Consider the following 16,833-nt stretch of genomic DNA (forward strand, 5'->3'; position numbering starts at 1 on the left):
AGGAAACATGGTGTGTATATGTAATAATGAATAAAACAAATGTACAAACAATTTAGCCGCTATATTCAGTTCTGCATTCTCCTCAGTGAGGAAAGGTTGCAGCACCGGGGACCTTTTCATTTAGGGAAAAGACAACTAAGAGGTGACATGACACAATATTATAGAATGGCATGGAGAAAAAACTTTTCTTGGTGCATTTTCTCCCTCTCATGACAATACATACATCTCCAATGAAGCTGAAATTTGGAAGATTTGGGGCAAGTAAAGGAAAGTAAATCTTCACAGTACATATTTAGGTGCTGGATCTCACTCCCACTGGAGGCAGTAAGGGCCAACAGCCTGTTGTTGTTTAGTCGTGTCCGACTCTTTGTGACCCCATGGACCAGAGCACGCCAGGCACTCCTGTCTTCCACTGCCTCCCGCAGTTTGGTCAAACTCATGTTGGTAGCTTTGAGAACACTATCCAACCATCTCGTCCTCTGTTGTCCCCTTCTCCTTGTGCCCTCCATCTTTCCCAGCATCAGGGTCTTTTCCAGGGAGTCTTCTCTTCTCATGAGGTGGCCAAAGTATTGGAGTCTCAGCTTCAGGATCTGTCCTTCCAGTGAGCACTCAGGGCTGATTTCCTTAAGAATGGAGAGGTTTGATCTTCTTGCAGTCCATGGGACTCTCAAGAGTCTCCTCCAGCACCATAATTCAAAAGCATCAATTCTTGGGCGATCCAGCCTTCTTTATGGTCCAGCTCTCACTTCCATACATCACTACTGGGAAAACCATGGCTTTAACTATACAAACCTTTGTTGGCAAGGTGATGTCTCTGCTTTTTAAGATGCTGTCTAGGTTTGTCATTAGCCTAGATGGCTTTAAAAGAGGATTAGATGACTTCATGGAGGAGAGATCTATTTAAGTCTACTAGCCACAGTGGCTTTACTCAGCTTCCATAGTCAAAGGCGTTGTTGCTTCTGAAATGCCAGCAGCTGGGAACACAGGAAGAGAGAGTCCTTTGTGCTCAGACCTTCTTTCAGGTTTCCCACAGGCATCGGGTTGGACACTGCTGAGAACAGGATGTTGGACTGAGATGGGACATTGGCCTGATTCAGTAGGCTCTTCCTTTGTTCTTTTATGTTCTTACCCCACAATTTCAAAAACCTTCTTTGTCAGATACTGAATTGTTTTTAAGGTTTCCTCACTTCTGAGAGTATTCTCCTTGACTCATGTTGCCTGTCTGCAGAACCAAAATGTACGCACTAACAAGATCAGTTTGCATATAATGGGCATTTCCTAGTACAATATTGCTTGGTACACAAGCAGGTCATATTTGGGGCTGCCTTTCCGCCTTCCTACGATAATGCTACAATTAGTCACTACATCTGCTGTATTTCAAATGCTAACAGTATTTATTCAAAGCTGCATTTCATACTAAATAACTTTAAAGGCATTCTCCCCCGGTTGGTAATGAAAGAGCCTTCTCAGAAGAGATTATGTAACTTCCCCTGACACCTCATACTTCAAACAGAAGAATGACTTCCACGCTGGAAGCCAGCCAGATTTGTAAATTGAAGTGTTCTCTATATAATAAATTTCACATAAGAGAATAACGGATAAGCACATGAATTTTCAATAAAAAAGACATTTGACATATTCTACTGGGCAAATAATAATAAAACATTTTCTTCTTGAAGGCAACTTCTCTAATTTGAATTTTAAGCTAAATTGGCCAGAGAGAGAGAGAGATATTCCATAGGCAAGCTATCCAAATGAGCTTAGTAATCACAACACCATGAATAATAAATAGCATTAAGATTATGTGGATAGTTCATTTGAAATGAGATTTATTTACTTATTTTGTTAACAATGTATTTATACCACCCTTCATATAAATTCTAAGACTGTTTGAAGCAGTAAACTGTAACTTAAGAAAACAGTGCGTTGAAGCAAGATCAATTAAAAGCACTTCTAAATAAACAAACAAACAAACAAATAAATAAATAAATAAATAAATGTAGTGTTCTATGACACTTTTCTCACATCAGCAGAAATGGGAGCAAATTTGCATAAGACAATACATGGGCTATGCTAACTTCATTCAGAGTAAAATGAGAGGGGAGGGGAGATTTTGGAGAAGAATTAGTGGAACACCTCTGGGAACAAATCTCATTTAGAACTCGAGAAAATGTTTTAAAGATAGCACATTGCTGGTACATATGCCCAGCCAGGTTATATAGAATTAACACATCCAATCTTTGCTGGCATTAATGCAGTTTACCTAGCTCTCTAGTACACATGTGGTGTGTAAAAGCGCATTAATCTCACATCCTATATGCTGCAGTACTTGACTGGTGTTTTGTGTCAGGCTGGGTTGCGGAATGTGGCATGCATATTACATAGAGGCCTGCCATAGAATCTAAGCGGTGACTTGAGACTGCATGTCTTAATTACTGTTTGCTAATTTGTGATCTGTTCTTTGCAATTCTGCAGCAAAACATCTTTGCTTACATAGAATAAAAATCATTCCTGCTCATCGGCCTGTGGTTTTCCTGTTCTCTTTTGACTACAGCAGGTTGCTTTTCTTTTGAATTTTTAATATTGCTTTATTATTTGAGAAAAGGCCCAATATGTGTGTAGGAATCCATTCCGATTTCGGAAGTGCTGCTTTCAGCTGGGACCCACACATGTAAACAGCAAACTTTATGATGGTGTGTGTAGTTATAGCCAAGACACATACCTCTCTCACACACCTGCCTTGGCTGGAAATGTGTTTTCTTTCTTGCTCTAAAATGGATATATATTTATAATAAAATTTAAAGTTTGCAGAGCCAAACCAAGGCAATGTTTTCCTGCAACCAAATCCACATGTATGGATAGGGCGACTACTTCTTTAAAAGGCACAGGCATATAAATAGCACTGCATTGTGTTCTTTTCAATATGAGAGTAAGCACAATACAGTAGTTTTCCTGTGGAATTCTGTACAGTATATCACTTGCCTTATACCTCTCCCCCCTCGTTCTGTTGCGAGCACTGAAGCCACAAAACACTGTAATCTCTCAGTCTACTTAAGCATCCCATTTACTCCCAGTGCTGGCCTTTTTAGAAAATGTTTTAAAAGCGCTGATTTTCATGCATATGCGAAGAGCACAGCAGGGATTATTTTCTGGGGTGGGAAATAGCTGAAGAGAATATACAGGGGTTGCAAAGCCTGATAATTTGTGATTAGATATGAGAATGAGATCAATATGGATGTGCTGATTGAAAGAGATTGTACTGGGAAACGATAATAAAAAAACAACAATGCAAGGCTCTATTCTGAGATAATGGCAGTTTGCACTTGTTTCCTAGTAATATAGTAGGAAACTGAAATCACAGGCAGAGAAATGGATACGTTTCCCTTTCTTGCAACAAACACAAGCCAGTTTGCTTTTCAATCAAAAGCACAGCTACTATTCTACTGAAAGAGGCCCTTCCCTAGGCAAGATGAGGATGCAGGAATGCTTGCACACTCTCAATGAAACTACAGCAGTCTTCCCTCAACCTGGTACCTTCCAGGTGTTTTGGACATAATAAAGCATCACAAATACAGTGGTACCTCGGGTTACATACGCATCAGGTTACACACTCCGCTAACCCAGAAATAGTGCTTCAGGTTAAGAACTTTGCTTCAGGATAAGAACAGAAATTGGGCTCCGGTGGCTCGGCAGCAGCAGGAGACCCCATTAGCTAAAGTGGTGCTTCAGGTTAAGAACGGACCTCCGGAACGAATTAAATACTTAACCTCAGGTACCACTGTACAGCATAATTTTTCTTAAATAATTAGCAAACCACCAATAAAACAATTGCAATCTCTAAAACACTATTGACAAAGTAGCAATTTAAAAAAAAATTAAACGTCTCAATTACAGCAAAAGTCATATTATGTGATTAACAAATCAATATAATCTATAAAACAACATTAACAAAATAGCAGCTAATAATAACAAGCTTAAGTCCTGTCAAGTTCACACACACTCTCTCCCCAGGATTCATAATCTGTCACTCATTTCAGTTCATTGAAAGACACATACCGTATTTTTCGCACCATAGGACGCACTTTTTCCCTCCTAAAAAGCAAGGGAAAATGTGTGTGCGTCCTATGGAGCGAATGCAGGCTTTCGCTGAAGCCTGGAGAGTGAGAGGGGTCGGTGCGCACCGACCCCTCTCGCTCTCCAGGCTTCAGGAAGCTATCCGCTAGCCGTGGGAGACCCAGCTCTCCCACGGCTAGCGGAGCGCTGCATTAATCCCGAAGCTTGGGGCGTGTGGAGCTCAGCGCGCCCCAAGCTTCTGGGTGCCGGCAAGGTCTCCGCTAGCCGTCTAGCGGAGACCTTGCCGGCACCCAGAAGCTTGGGGCGCGCTGAGCTCCACACGCCCCAAGCTTCGGGATTAGCGCTCCGCTAGCCGTGTCTAGGCTGCGGATAGCAGCCTGCTTCCCGGAGCGTCGGGCACCCTGAAAGCAGAGCGCCCGGCGCTTCGGGAACACATCCGCAGCGTGGGGACCCTTGCAGGAGTTCCCCGCAAGGCTCCCCACGCTGCGGATAGCAGCCTGCCGCCCAGCGCGAGGGGCGCCCTGAAGCAGAGCGCCCCTCGCGCCGGGCAGACATCCGCAGCGTGCGGAGCCCTGCAGTAGTTCCCCACAGGGCTCCCCACGCTGCGGATAGCAGCCTGCTTCCCGGAGCGTCGGGCGCCCTGAAAGCAGAGCGCCCGGCGCTTCGGGAACACATCCGCAGCGTGGAGAGCCTTGCAGCAGTTCCCCGCAAGGCTCCCCACGCTGCGGATAGCAGCCTGCCGCCCGGCGGGTGTGGCGCCCTGAAGCAGAGCGCCCCTCGCGCCAGGCATACATCCGCAGCGTGGGGAGCCCTGCAGCAGTTCCCCGCAAGGCTCCCCAAGCTGCGGATAGCAGCCTGCTGCCCGGCGGGTGGGGCACCCTGAAGCAGAGCGCCCCTCGCGCCAGGCATACATCCGCAGCGTGGGGAGCCCTGCAGCAGTTCCCCGCAAGGCTCCCCAAGCTGCGGATAGCAGCCTGCCGCCCGGCGGGTGGGGCGCCCTGAAGCAGAGCGCCCCGCGCACTAGGCAGACATCAGCCAGCCCCACAAGCTCGGGGGGCAGCAGGGAGGCGCAGCGCCACTATCCCGCTGTTCCTCGACCTGGTTCGGTTTCCCTGACCTGCTTTTGGGGGGGAAATAAAGGGAATTTCCCCCCCTTTATTTTCCCCCCAAAAAACTGCGTCCTATGGTCCGGTGCGTCCAATCGTGCGAAAAATACGGTAAATACATATAATGCCCATTGTTATGGCAACTCAGATGCTGTGCTGGCTGATGTCTTTGGGCAGTGGGCTCTCAGGCCCCCTTACCAGTGGTAAGGTTAAGTGCTTTCTTTCCTGGCACTACCACTCTGATCAAAATTGGAGCCTCTCCTTCTTCTCCCATGACTGCTTTTTAAAAAAGTAGATCTGTTCACATCTCATCTATGTTAGTTCTCAGAAGACCAAGTAGATTAAAAATGAAGCCTTTAGTAAATAAGCCTTTTACCATTCCACTTTGTAAAAGGTAAAGGAAAAGGGACCCCTGACCGTTAGGTCCAGTTGCGGACGATTCTGGGGTTGCGGCGCTCATCTCGCTTCCGGGTCATGTGGCCAGCATGACTAAGCCGCTTCTGGCGAACCAGAGCAGCACACAGAAACGCCGTTTACCTTCCCGCCAAAGCAGTACCTTTTTATCTACTTGCACTTTGGTGTGCTTTCAAACTGCTAGGTGGGCAGGAGCAGTGGCCGAGCAACGGGAGCTCACCCTGTCGCAGGGATTCAAACCACCAACCTTCTGATCGGCAAGCCCTAGGCTTTGTAGTTTAACCCACAGCGCCACCCGCGTCCCATTCCACTTTGTACATAGCTGCATACACACCATACTTTTGAAGTCCATTTGAAGGACGCACACACCCCTCAGGAATCCTGGGAACTGTAGTTTGCGCCTCACAGATCTATAATTCCCAGACCCTTAAACTACTGTCTCCAGGATTCTTGGTGTATGTGTGCGTGTGTGCATGCTGTAAATGTATGGTACGTATGTAGCCTTCCCGCTGAGTTGATTGAAAACGATGCAGTACATCCACTCCAAAGCAAGTACAATTTAACTTCCTAATTACCCAAGTATTTCGGAGCAGCAAACTTTTTAAAATTTTTGGTGAAGGTTTGAAACTGCAAATACAGATCTAGCAATTTGTATCTATTTTTTATGAAGTTCTAATTAGTGTGGCTTTGGCTTCCCGCAGGTTCAAACTTTGGAAATGAGGAGCAAACCATTCCTAAGGCAGCTGAGCCTTCTAAAGAAACACTCAAGGGGGCCAGTAGGACTCCACCACAGGCATCAAACAATGCAGCAGCTGCCCGCAGGAGTCTACTTCCAGCGCCGAAGACTGCCGCAACACCTGCTGGTGAGCTTTTCAAGCATGCATATCGGAGTCCCTATAATGTACATATACGTGCATGTTCCTAAAATGTGTGTTATGGCTTGGTCCTCATTTTCCGGCACTTAGAATTCTTCCACCTGCAGGGCACCAGGCTCTGCTCTGAGATATGGGTGGTGGCCAAATCCTTTCTCATTCTGTAAACAACTGCTGCTGTTTAATGCATCCTTTCCTCCTGAATGCATGGTCCTTTTTGGATATATTCATTTCCCTGAAAATTCCCTGTGAAGCATTTGCACCAGTCTATCTTCTGGTCATTGGTCATTTTGCTTGTCGTTCACACCAGTCTACCTTCTGGCCATTTGGCATTTTGCTTTCCCTTGAGGTTATTATTATTGATTTAATACATTTATATCCCACTTTTCCTCCAAGGAGCTCAAGGTGACGTACACAATTCTCCTCCTCCTTGTTTTATATTCACAACAACCCTGTGAGGTTGGTTAGGCTCAGAATGAGTGACTGGCCTAAGGTGAACTTCACGGCTGAGTAAGGATTTGAACCCTGGTCTCCCAGGTCTTGAGGGACGCGGGTGGCGCTGTGGGTTAAACCACAGAGCCTAGAACATGCCGATCAGAAGGTCAGCGGTTCAAATCCCCACGACGGGGTGAGCTCCCGTTGCTCAGTCCCTGCTCCTGCCAACCTAGCAGTTCGAAAGCACATCAAAGTGCAAGTAGATAAATAGGTACCGCTCCAGCGGGAAGGTAAACGGTGTTTCCGTGCACTGCTCTGGTTCGCCAGAAGCGGCTTAGTCATGCTGGCCACATGACCCGGAAGCTGGACGCCGGCTCCCTCGGCCAATAAAGCGAGATGAGCACCGCAACCCCAGAGTTGGTCATGACTAGACCTAATGGTCAGGGGGCCCTTTACCTTTACCTTTTACTCCCAGGTCTTGGTCCGGCACTCTAATCACACTAGCTCAGATATAAATAGGGCTAATATATGGCTCACGTCCACCATTCCTTTTAATAATGCAAACCAGCCATTTATCTTTATGTTTCCCTAATTTACTGATATTTAACAGTAATGTAATTAGCATTGTGAGGACTGCCCATAGCTCAGTGGTAGAGCATCTGCTTTGTGTGCTGATTGGTCCCAGGTCCAATCCCCATCATCTACTGGTAGAACTGGGAATGGTCCCATTGCTGGATCAGGCCAGTGGCCCAACTAGTCCAGCATCCTGTTCTCACCGTGGCCAACCAAATGCCTGTGGGAAACCCTCGAGCAGGATCTGTGCACAAGAGTGCTCTCTCCTACTGCGGCTTCCGACAATTGGCATTCAGAAGTGTTGCTGCTTCTGACGAAGGAGGCAGAACTTAGCCATCATAGCAAGCCATGGATAGCTCTCTCCTCCATGAAGTTGCCCCAGCCTCTTTTAAAGCCATCCAGGTTGGTGGCCATCACTGCCTTGTGGGAGCAAGTTCCATAGTTTTACAAAGTGCTGCATGAAGAAATTCTTTCCTTTATCTGTCTTGAATCTTCCAACATCCACCACTGTTGTGGTGTTATGTGAGAGGGAGAAAAAGTTACTTGTCTTCTTCCAAACTAAGAAGTCCCAAACACTGCAACCTCTTGATCATTTGAGTTGCCCTTTTCTGAACCTTTCTCAACTCTCTAATATAATTTTTGAGGCAAGGCGACCAGAACTATATACAGTATTCCAAATGTAGTCATGCCATAGATTTGTACAGCTGCATTAGGATGTTGGCAGCTTTATTTTCATTTCCTGCCTGAAAATCTGGAGAGCTGCTGCCAGTCCGTGTAGACAATACTGATCCCAATGGACCAGTGGCCCTCCTCAATATAAGCCAGCTTTGCCTGATGCTGTTTTAGCTCTCTTATACACGCTCTATCACGCTTATTCTTGTCAATTTTTCACATTACTTAAGGTGAGAAAGCACAAGTAGGTGGCTTGGGAATCATTATTTTTTATTAAATTAGGAGAGAAAGGCTAAAAAGGCTAAAGATGAGCTGGAGAAAGGAGGAAGACAGCATCGTGTTTCTTTCACAGCAGAGCTCTCTGGTCCAAGACAACAAATGTTGTCTAACCACTGCTATTTATTTTCATGTCAAGTCTGATATTTAATTGTGACACTTATCTAAGCACAGGTTAAAAAGCCAAGTGTGCAGCCAGCAGTGACATCAAGCCTGTTGTTGAAAGGAGAGGAAGTTTTGAATTCTTCTGGATAGATGATGTATTGCATTAGAGAAATGGCTGGTTATACCGGGATTTGGCTTTGGGCAAACATGCATTGTCATTATAGCTTTATCTCCACCAGTAATCAGCAGGGGGCAATAATGGAACAAGGCAAGGCATGGGAGAAAGGAAGACCTCACTTCAAAATATTTCAAGAACTCATTAAGGAATAATCTGCCCCTTCCTCCTTTCGGCCCCTGCTGGCTGCCCTTGCAGCTGTCAGCCACTGACAACGGTCCTGTCAAGAAAAAAAATGATAAATGCCAGTTCTGGGGGAGGTGTTAAGTGAGGCTGCCAGCCTCATTTTTCTGAAAGCCATAAATGCTAATAAGAAACTTGCCAACATTCTTCTGGTGGAAATCAAAACATTAAGCAGCCCCCAGTAAGAAGCAGGTGAAGCCTGGAAATAAGGAGCTGGAATCAGCTCCACACTCTTGGTACCTAAAAAATACATAGCTTTAGAAAAATATGAAACTATAAACTGGGGGTAGATAGGGGAGAAATTCGATTCAGTTCACATTCAAAGGGGAACCTACCTAATTCACAGTTTCCAAAACAACTGAACCAAAATACACCAATCCTTCAAAATTTTCACTGCTCTGAATTTTGCAATGCAGTTGAAAATGCCTAGTGATCTGCTAGGATAAAGTGTGCATACAAAATCACGTATTAGGAAAAATAACATACAAAATGCATTATATTAGGGAAGATTTTAATTTGTAAAAATGTGTATATTGGGACTAATTGGTACTAAATTTGTACTAATTTGTACTAAAAAGATGATGAATTTTTATGAAGACTTAAAAAAAAAAAAAGAACACCTCAAACTGATGTGGGGATGTGGAGAACTTCAGACTGGAATAATGAGAAACTAAGAGAAACTGAAATGGACTTCCCTACCATAGACCTCCATTTATTTAAAAAAAATGTAATGCAGGAATATCCTTCATGTCACAAAAGGAGGTTCGGATACCTGCCACACATTAAAAAAAGACATAAGGAGAGCACATGGACTAGCCTCACCTCTCTCTGAGGCGTGCAAAGCCAGCCTCCATGCAGTCAGCTGGCATGTGCTTCTGTGTGTCTTCCACACAAGGGGGGACCCTGACCCAACCAGTCCTGCCTCATATGGAAGAGTATCAGCAAATATGCAGAGCCCTTCACACCCTGGCCAACCATACAGATGGAGAAGAGGAATGGTTGCTGCAGATGTCAGTGGTGAGGTTGGGGCTGGTCTAAAGCAACTCCACAACCCTTTTCATGCATTGTTTCAAAGCATAGGGAGAGTCATCAGAACACCACCACCATCTGAGAATGCACCTAGCTCAGGCTCAGCAAATCAGCACATCTTTGTACAATTGTTTTGGATTATCTGGCCTTATAAGTGATGGTGGGAAGTTGGCTGAGTTGAATGCGTTGAGCTGCCTCCATCTAACCCAGTATGGCCTACTCTGACTGGCAGGGTCTCTGGCAGAGGTTTTTGCCAACCAGATGCTAACTTGAGATTGTGCAAACAGTTTAACCTGAGACTTCCTGCCTCTGGGCTCTGATCCATCAGCTTCGTGGGAGAGCATATGAGCCGTGAAAAGCACTGAGATCAGGTTGAGATCTTTCTCCTCCCATTTCCTAGAGGAAAAGATTGATCAAATCAGTCTAAATACGAGGTAGAATAGCTTCTTCTAGTTACGATTTTAAAAGTGTTTTATGATGGAAAGAAATTAATAGGGAGAACAAAGGAAGCTGATTCATGCAGGATCCATTTATTTGTACATCTTGGCCAATATTGTCTGCTCTAACTGGCAGCAGCTCTCCAGGATCTCAGGCAGAGCTCTTTCCCTTGCTACTTGATCCTTTTTAAGCTGGAAATTCCAGGGACTGAATCCTTGTCACTGAGCTGTGATCGCTCCCCCACAACACCTGAGGGCATATCCAGATGAATGAATCCTACTTTTTATTAATTTAAGAAGCCAATGCTGAAGTAGAGACAAATGGATGCATTTATGTTGTCATATCACGAGTCTCAGTCCATTACGTATGTGTATACACCATGACCACCCTCATTGTGTGAAGGAGGTGTTTATTATTTATAGTATTTATTTATGCAATTTAAAGACTACCCTATAAATGGCTATATCTGGGTGGCACTTAAGGATTAAAAGAATATTACAATGAGACAGAATCAATAGTGTACCATTATAAAATCACAAATCATGTTAAAGCAGAAGACAGGCAAAGAAGCTTTGCAGCAACTCATTGATTTGAAATGGAGGGCCAAGGAGTAAAATCCACAGATTTAAAACCAGGGGTTTATTGAGTCCCAAGCTAACAGGGCTAAAGCCTGGGACTGTTTTGCACCCAGCCTCTAATGTCCCGATCAGGTGCTTCATGCGGTGCACACACCACCAGTCAGCTGTTGGGTGGGACAGCACCCACAGAGGGCAAGGGAGAGGCAGCAGAGGCCAGCACTGTGAGGAAGGGAGACCAGAGCCAGCCAATGAGAGTGCTGGTGGTGACCTCTGCTAGGCAATCAGCTCTCTGGGAAGAAGCCAAGCCAATCTCAGCTCAGCACAAGCAGCAAGTATGGGTGAGAGCCTCAAGCTGCCCATCACCCCATTAGTTCTTCTGCCCAGCAGAGAGGGCAGGATTCCTGGAGCTTGTCATCACTGTGATTCTCTGGTAGGAAAGAGTGGACTGGCAGACCCCACATCACATTCCCACAAAATGTCATCTCTTGGACTATACTAATTCACCATTTTATGGTGGAGACAGACATAATCTAAAAAGAGGACCAAGTATGAAGAAGAAGAAGAAGAAGAAGAAGAAGAAGAAGAAGAAGAAGAGGAGAAGGAGTTTGGATTTGATATTCCGCTTTATCACTACTTGAAGGAGTCTCAAAGCGGCTAACAATCTCCTTTCCCTTCCTCCCCCACAACAAATGCTCTTTGAGGTGATTGAGGCTGAGAGACTTCAGAGAAGTGTGACTAGCCCAAGGTCACCCAGCAGCTGCATGTGGAGGAGCGGGGATGCGAACCCGGTTCACCAGATTATGAGTCCACTGCTCTTAACCACTACACTACACTGGCCAACTTTCTTGCACCTTCACAAACTTCACAAGCAAATGCACTGGTAGGAGCACTGGGCTGGCTCGGCCAGTGAATTTGCACTGCACCAACCTGCCGCTGCCTTACCCTTCCGTATCCCAGTAAGCAGCAGGAGTCATGTATCTTCAGACCACCACGCTGTCCACTACTGGACATGATCAATAGGGAAGTACCAGTAAACTCAGGGAAACAACAACGGTGTTATTGTTTGAACCCCACCCATCTGACTGGGTTGCTCCAGCCACTGTGGGCAGCTTCCAACAGATATAAAAATGTAATAAAACATCAAACATTAAAACTTACCTGTACAGGGCTCCTTCAGATGTCTTCTAAAGTTGTATAGTGCTTTATTTCCTTGACATCTGATGGGAGGGCGTTCCACAGGGCAGACATCGCTACTGAGAAGGTCCTCTGTCTGGCTCCCTGTAACTTCACTTCTCACAGTAACGGCACTTCTCACAGTAAGGGAACCGCCAGAAGGCCCTTGGAGCTGGATCTCAGTGTTCAGGCTGAACAATGGGGGTCTCCTGAAGTACAAGAAAACATTAAGGGAAGAAAGGGAACCCCCATAACATCTCAATGAAGACTGAGCGTCCTCAGAGGTCATGGAATGCTGACTGCTGAGGGGGAAACAGGATGGAATGGAGTATTCTTGAATAGGGCATGGGTGACTGTTGGGAACCCTGAACAGGAACACACCACACTGCAATTTTTTGCAAGTCCCAGTTGTTACAGATAATAATAAAGAAATATTAAAAGTGCAGAATTGTGACGACTACGACCGGTGCCTGCCACAACTGAACAGAAATGGCTTTTGAGAGATTGACTCCGGAAAGGAAAAAGTATGTTTGAGCTGGGCCAATGCTCTAAAATATTACATCTCTCTTCCCTCATTATTCCCCATGGTGTATGGAATGAATAGCAGTGGGTGAACTGCCTTGCATGCCATTTAGCTTCAAATAGGAAACATCTGAAAGGAAGGGTTTCACCATAGCACTTGAAATGCATGCATAGCGGAGGAAAGTGCATCATTGTAACAAGGTGTAAGTGGGAAATTCATTTGCAAAGGAACAGCTTCAAGCATCCTAATGAGAGGAATGCAAGCCTGCAAAGTTCCATTTGAAATATGTCATGTGTTGGGTTTTCCTAGAAGAGGACTGTTTCTCCCATACAATCTCATTTAAAAGGGAAATATAAATCCCGGGTAGATAGCAGATCTAGTATTTTCATGAGATCTGCTTGTCATCTAAATTAGGCAACGGGGTACCGATAATCTTTAATTAACACAACTAGTATCTCACCATTTTGCTGCACCACAGCAATTCAGACCGTCAGAAACAAAACAAAAGAGAGAGAGAGAGAGAAGACAAGCGCCTAGCATGGGACAACAACATTAGAAAATAATTGCCATGCAAATTGCGTTGATGACAGGAGTTGATTGCTTTTCTTCCACTCTATGAAATGAGTAAATTTAATTAGATTTCACTGTATTACACCATCCACTTATGCATATTTGGAACTTTCTCAATTTTGCATACTTTGCTGGCATGTCAAAGATTAAACAGAAAAAGATTAGAGAGGAAGAGGAGGGAGGGAAGATAAGAGATTGGGGGGGCAGGGATGAGAAAGCATGGGATTTATCCTTTCATACTCTAGTGAAATCATTGTGCTGCATGAGGAAATGTTGTGAGACATGTTTTATTTATAGAAAGTTGGTAGTTTTCAAGAGAGAAGGCAAATATTGGTCAAGAGCTTTGGAAACTAAGGTACTCTTACTTGCTTATTTAAAATATGCTATCTCAGAAAATGATCTAGATGTGGGAACTAGTCTTGTCACTGGTGCAAAGGTAATGGTCACAAATAATTGGAAAAAGAACATACTTCCTATTGAATCTGAATGGATCAAAATGGCTCGTTCCATTGTGTCGATGATCAAATCAACCTACTATAAGAGAATATGTAGAGAGGGGTGTTTTTTAAAATAAAGTTCAGGAATAATGTTTAATGACAATGATCTGTGTTGCCAAATCAGGCCCTGAATTGGATTAGAGGGGAGGTTTTCATCACATTAGAACCTTTTAAAGAAGAAAATCGTTTTCAATCTAACCCTGTCTACTCAGAAGTAAATCCAAAGGGAAATAAATCCTAGGTAATATGGGACGCGGGTGGCGCTGTGGGTAAAAGCCTCAGCGCCTAGGGCTTGCCGATCGAAAGGTCGCGGTTCGAATCCCCGCGGTGGGGTGCGCTCCCGCTGCTCGGTCGGCGCCTGCCAACCTAGCAGTTCGAAAGCACCCCCGGGTGCAAGTAGATAAATAGGGATCGCTTACCAGCGAGAAGGTAAACGGCGTTCCGTGTGCTGGCTCACCAGATGCAGCTTTGTCATGCTGGCCACGTGACCCGGAAGTGTCTCCGGACAGCGCTGGCCCCTGGCCTCTTGAGTGAGATGGGTGCACAACCCCAGAGTCTGTCAAGACTGGCCCGTATGGGCAGGGGTACCTTTACCTTTTTAATTGGGGCTAGGATTGCAGCCTTAGCAAGGGGAGCAAAAGCTGGGGCAATGATCCACTGCTTCCTCCCTACCTTCCAATGGCTCTCTTGGGCAAAAGAAGAGTAAGTCAGCTGCCCACAATCACCACTCGCCAACCCCCACAGAGAGACATGGCCTTTTTGCAATCATGTGATCTAAAACTTAAAATCAGGTCTAGTGTGACTCTTACGTACATATATAGCCTTAAAAAACAAAACAAAAAGAAAAGTACAGGAAAATAAGTCACTTTCGGTTGGTAAAGGACAAAAATAATTACTAGCAAAAAAGTCAAAGTCAAGCAATAGAAAAGAACAAAAAATGAATGTTCCTAGGCTGACGAATATCCAGTTCGGTCCTTGTTTGCTTACTTATTCATGTTATTTCCATCTAGTCGAGTAATTCTCTAGTGAGAACTGGATTGTTCTTTTCTCATAACCTTTTCATATTTCTAGCTTATCTCATCTTGTCTCAAACAGTGTGTGCAGTAATGGCTCATTACTTAGGAAGGGCATGACTGCTCGCGAGCATTGGGTGGTGGTAGGAAGGCAAAAAAGTTAAAATTATTTATTTTTCTCTGCAGAAGGCAAAACAAGTCTCTCTCTCCCCCCCCCCCCCCCATTATTAGGTAGCTTGGAAACTCCATTAATAATGTTTCTGAGGGTGGTTTCATTCAAACTTATATCAGGTAGCTGCAGTGGCCATTTTTTGACATATCGGCTTACTATACCAATATGCATAAATTCCCATAAAAAACCAAAGTGTCCTCTGCCGGATCAGGTCAAACGTCTATCTAGTCCAGCCTCCTGCTCTCACTATTAACCTTCAGACATCTTTTGAATACCCTTCTTATGGCAACACACCCATTCAGCTGTTTCTCTTTTCTAGATGAGCCAATCGTTACTGTGATTGATTTGTGGTCTACTTTGCATCCAGCTTCGACAATTCATGTAATTGGGTGGTATTTAGAAACTTTTGTAAATTAAATAATTAAATAAAACATTATAAACTCCTTAGCTACAACTTTGCAGACAGTTTGGCTGCTGAAATTCCACCGAATCCAACCCCTAACGGACCTTGGGATGGCAGCTTGGACTTAACCAGAACTCACATTTTGACATGCAGAGTAGTGGGTTATACTGCGCCATGTGCTCTTTCAGACATTATGAAAGTTTTGAGAAGCCAGCAGCAGTTAAAATATTATTATTATTATTATTAGGGTTCCTATACCCGGAAGTCTCAGGGCGGTTCACAGAATAAAATATTTAATGAAATAAGTTAATTATCCAAATGCAGAATTGCAAAAATATATATGCTTGTTTCTCTCCTACCGCTTCCAACTACAAAGCACTAGAGCCACAGATTTCATTATTAGCATTCTCTTTATTTGAAGTCACTGAAGATACATATCACATAGATGGCGAGCTTTTAACGTATTGTGACAGTAGCTTGGTTTTCCAGGTTCATATACCCTGCAGTAAAATACGACTAATCTATTTGTCATTTTTCCCTGTACATGCACAAGGAGGATGTAAAAATGTATTATTTGAGCATCATTTATCTTTCATCTGAAATGATTGCCCAATTTGACCTTGGTTTCCACCCCCCCCCCATTACTGCCCATTGTTATGTAGCCTGAAAGTAAATAGGTTTTAAATGCTGAAGGTAAACAACAGAAAATGTGTCCTTAAAAATGCTCAATGACTTGTCAACCTGTTTCTAAACCTATCTACCTAGAAGTAAAGATTCCACATTTGCTAAAACTCTCTTCATGCATCATACCTGCTTATGAGAGAGAGAGAGAGAGAGAGAGAGAGAGAGAGAGAGAGAGAGAGAGAGAGAATGCGTCCATGGAACGCAGGTCTTGGTGCAATCATATTTAATGGTCCTGCTGCAACTTCCGCATGACCTGCTGCACTTCCCTTCCCTGTCACATGTACAATTGAACATGCATATGGCACATGAAAAGTGTTAATGTAATCGCAGTCAGGCAGAAAATGAAGGCCCTTTCACAGCTATGCTTCCCATTCAGTCACATGCAAAACAAACATCCGTTGTCTTAACCTTTTCAACAGGCTCCAAGAAAGAAGTACAGAAAGATCAAGAGGCCAACAGACCCACAGTTTCATCCCCTAAGAGACTGGTTGTATCATCCACCAAGCTCCACTCACCAGGTATGTATAAAACAAACACACTTGTTTTTAAGGACTATTTGAACTTTGGCAATATTTGTGCATCAATAATGTGTGTCGGCAAAAACTTGTGCCATTGAAAGGAAGCATACACCAAAAGCTGTTCTATTCGAAACAAGTCAATGCTATTTTCAAACCAAATTTCAGCAGGCACATAGACACCTGCTGGCACCGCACTGATGACCCATGAGACTGGTAGTCCTGGTCAGGTAAGTGAGTCCCTCCTAAACCCAGAGAATGCAGTTCTGACATCTCATTAGTACAGTGGTACCTCGGGTTACATACGCTTCAGGTTACACACTCCGCTAAGCCAGAAATAGTGCTTCAAGTTA

General features: G+C 44.4%; 1 protein-coding gene across 2 annotated transcripts in view; it reads left to right on the forward strand.

The window, feature by feature from the left end:
* Positions 1-16,833, forward strand: part of MTUS2 (microtubule associated scaffold protein 2) — a 308,744-nt gene that overhangs the window by 223,799 nt on the left and 68,112 nt on the right. For both annotated transcript variants that reach the window (XM_028726407.2, XM_028726409.2), the window contains 2 exons: positions 6,296-6,457; positions 16,385-16,483. In XM_028726407.2, the coding sequence (XP_028582240.2) occupies positions 6,296-6,457; positions 16,385-16,483 (261 nt within the window). The remainder of the gene's footprint in view (positions 1-6,295; positions 6,458-16,384; positions 16,484-16,833) is intronic.

This window comes from Podarcis muralis, chromosome 4 (genome assembly GCF_964188315.1).
Source record: "Podarcis muralis chromosome 4, rPodMur119.hap1.1, whole genome shotgun sequence".
NCBI classification, from domain to species: domain Eukaryota; kingdom Metazoa; phylum Chordata; class Lepidosauria; order Squamata; family Lacertidae; genus Podarcis; species Podarcis muralis.